The 2,549-nt window shown below is 35.7% G+C and overlaps 1 protein-coding gene across 1 annotated transcript; it reads right to left on the bottom strand.

The window, feature by feature from the left end:
• Window positions 1–401: 401 nt before the first annotated feature.
• On the bottom strand, window positions 402–1,653 carry LOC106382776 (ethylene-responsive transcription factor 4). The gene has a single exon (XM_013823125.3). It carries the CDS (start codon window positions 1,275–1,277, stop codon window positions 621–623), a length of 657 nt encoding a protein of 218 aa, XP_013678579.1. The 5' UTR covers window positions 1,278–1,653; the 3' UTR covers window positions 402–620.
• Between the last annotated feature and the right edge of the window lie 896 nt (window positions 1,654–2,549).

Raw genomic sequence — 2,549 nt, 5'->3', positions numbered from 1 at the left:
GCAAGACGGGCCAAGCCCATCCGCAGGATCATACTGGCGCCTATCTACTCTTGTGTTTATCTACATTATAGTTGGTGTTTATCTTACGTATTGCTAGTCATTATCTGATTAAGTATAAGTACTATCTCATGTCGATCCAGTACTTAGACCATCATTACCATATGTATATAAAAAACCACTTGGTCGACCTAATAATACACTCAAATTCTCCTCTTTATTCACAACACCGCCAGTTTAGTTAGGACTTAGTAGTGATAGTTAAATTTTGAATATTAATATGAACACCTTAATTCTGAAATTACCAAAATATTAATTGAAATTTGGAAGAACAATACAAAAAGAACCTACATAGGAACAACATGGTGAAACCATGGTGAAACCAAGTCGCAAAAAAAAAAACATACACAAAAAAAGTTCAGATCTGCGGTTACGTAATAATATGTACATAACGATCCATGTCAGCTATCATTATATTTTTGTTCTATCTCGATTTAAAAATCGATCTTTATTTTAGAGTGTGAGAGAAGAAAAAACTAAGAAAAGTAAACGAATTCTCTCAGCTCCAAAACAAGAAAACAAAAACGCATGAGCGTTCGCGATGAAACCACACAACCAACAGCTCAGGCCTGTTCCAACGGAGGAGGCAAGTTTAAGTCTAGATCTAACAGCCGAGCTCTCTTCTCTATCCCACCATCAAAATCTACGACCGAAGACGAATCAGAATCGCTCTGGCCCCCACAAGCCATCTTCGTCGCAACATGCATCACCGGCGACCTACACGCCAACGACATCGGAGGCCGAGCAGCACGACCTCCGTTTCCGATTCCCATAAGGTCCAAATAATACACAGGACGCGCCACCGGGATCTGGTAACACGCGCCTCCTCTGCCGCCAAGACTAAGCTCAAGCTGCGGCAGAACAATATCAGCAGCCGCCGGTGTAACTGCCGCCGGAGGGGAAGCGCAATAGAGGGCGCTGGTCTGGCTTGGGCTACGCTCAAAACCGCCGCCGCCGCCGATGGAAACGTTCTCGCTCAGCTCGAGAAAGTTCGGAAAATTAGACTTGGCCTTGGCACCACGAAAAACACGCGCCGCCTTATCATATGCACGCGCCGCCGCCTCGGCGGTATCGAAGGTTCCAAGCCAGACACGGGTTTTCTTGCCTGGATCTCGGATCTCAGCAGCGTAACGACCCCAAGGACGCTTCCTAACGCCTCTGTAACGAATCTCCACGGCGTTACTGTGAACCGTGTCGGGTTTCAAACCCATCTTAACCATAACTAAAAATTGGATAGAGAGGGAGAGAGAGTGGTAGTGGTGGTGTGATAATTGAAGGTGGAAGAGACAGGAAAGATGGTGGTTTATATAAGCTGGAGAGAGAGAAAGCAACGCTCCTTTTGGGGCGCTTTGTTTTGAACAGTCAGAGCATGAGAGATGGTTTTAGCGGCTTCGGTTACAACAACAGCGGTTTTCATGGTTTTCTTTTTAACCTCCACTTATCCTTAGCCACGTGTGCTTGTTTCTTCCTTCGAAGAATCCTGTTTTTTTTTATCTACCCTTCGTTTATTAATTTGGTTTTTTACTACCAAGCGTTTTCATTTTTGTTGCTCCTAATCATATTAAAGATGTATATTCATGTATTAAAGAAAATTTTGATAACGTAGGCGAGAACACAAACATAAAAATTAAAGTGGTAAACAGATTCAAATAGTAAAGAATCTAAAGATATATACTTCAAATTTAAATACATTTACAAAGGGTAAACACTCAAATACTTAAAAAAAAATGTAGATATACTAGTAAACTACAGTAGTTAAATACAAATAATTTAATTTAGATAACATTATACATTCTTATCCTTTATTTTAGTTGATGAATAGTATATATAATTACACATTTCTATCTTTTCATGTATTAGTGAAAATTACAAAATTAGAAAGATCTAACTATGAAACATATGGAATCAAGACAGATTTTGAAACATTGATATGAGAATTTCTCTAAGATAAGTGCACAATAGTTATGTTCTCTGTTTAAGGCGACATAAATAATTTTTTTTTATCATAATTATAGCACACAAAGGTCAAAAGACTAAAAACGATCAAAATGTTTCAATAAAAAAATAAAAGAAAATTATATTTATAGGATTAACCAATTTATACTTAAAATTTAGATTTGAGAGGTGACGTTTTAGGATTGAGATTAAGGATCTAAAAAAATATATTTAAAATTTACAATAATAATTTTAAAAAAGTTTTAAAAAAGGAACTTTCAGATTTCAAAATATTTTTTTTTATTAAAAAGCAAAAAAGTTGGAAATGAATAACAATTTTATCAAAAATCTAAACTTTATTTTTATTTTATTTATTGTTTATTTAAATATTATTTGTATTTATATATTTTAATGTAAAGGTAGAAGAGTCATTTACTTCTTTAATAAAACCTTTTTTTGGCTATTTTCTTTTTGGTGTGTGTTTTGGTAAAAAAAAACTAATTTTTGGTCTTTTGAGCGATTTATCCTTTAGATATTATGAAAATATTCAAATAAAA

This window comes from Brassica napus, unplaced genomic scaffold, assembly GCF_020379485.1.
Source record: "Brassica napus cultivar Da-Ae unplaced genomic scaffold, Da-Ae ScsIHWf_1638;HRSCAF=2255, whole genome shotgun sequence".
Classification (NCBI taxonomy): domain Eukaryota; kingdom Viridiplantae; phylum Streptophyta; class Magnoliopsida; order Brassicales; family Brassicaceae; genus Brassica; species Brassica napus.
Note: the sequence above shows the minus strand (reverse complement) of the source record. Positions and strands in the feature narration are given on the sequence as shown.

What these genes read in the sequence shown, in the direction of transcription:
- LOC106382776 (XM_013823125.3), bottom strand. Translation starts at nt 1,277, where the DNA reads ATGGTTAAGATGGGTTTGAAACCCGACACGGTTCACAGTAACGCCGTG.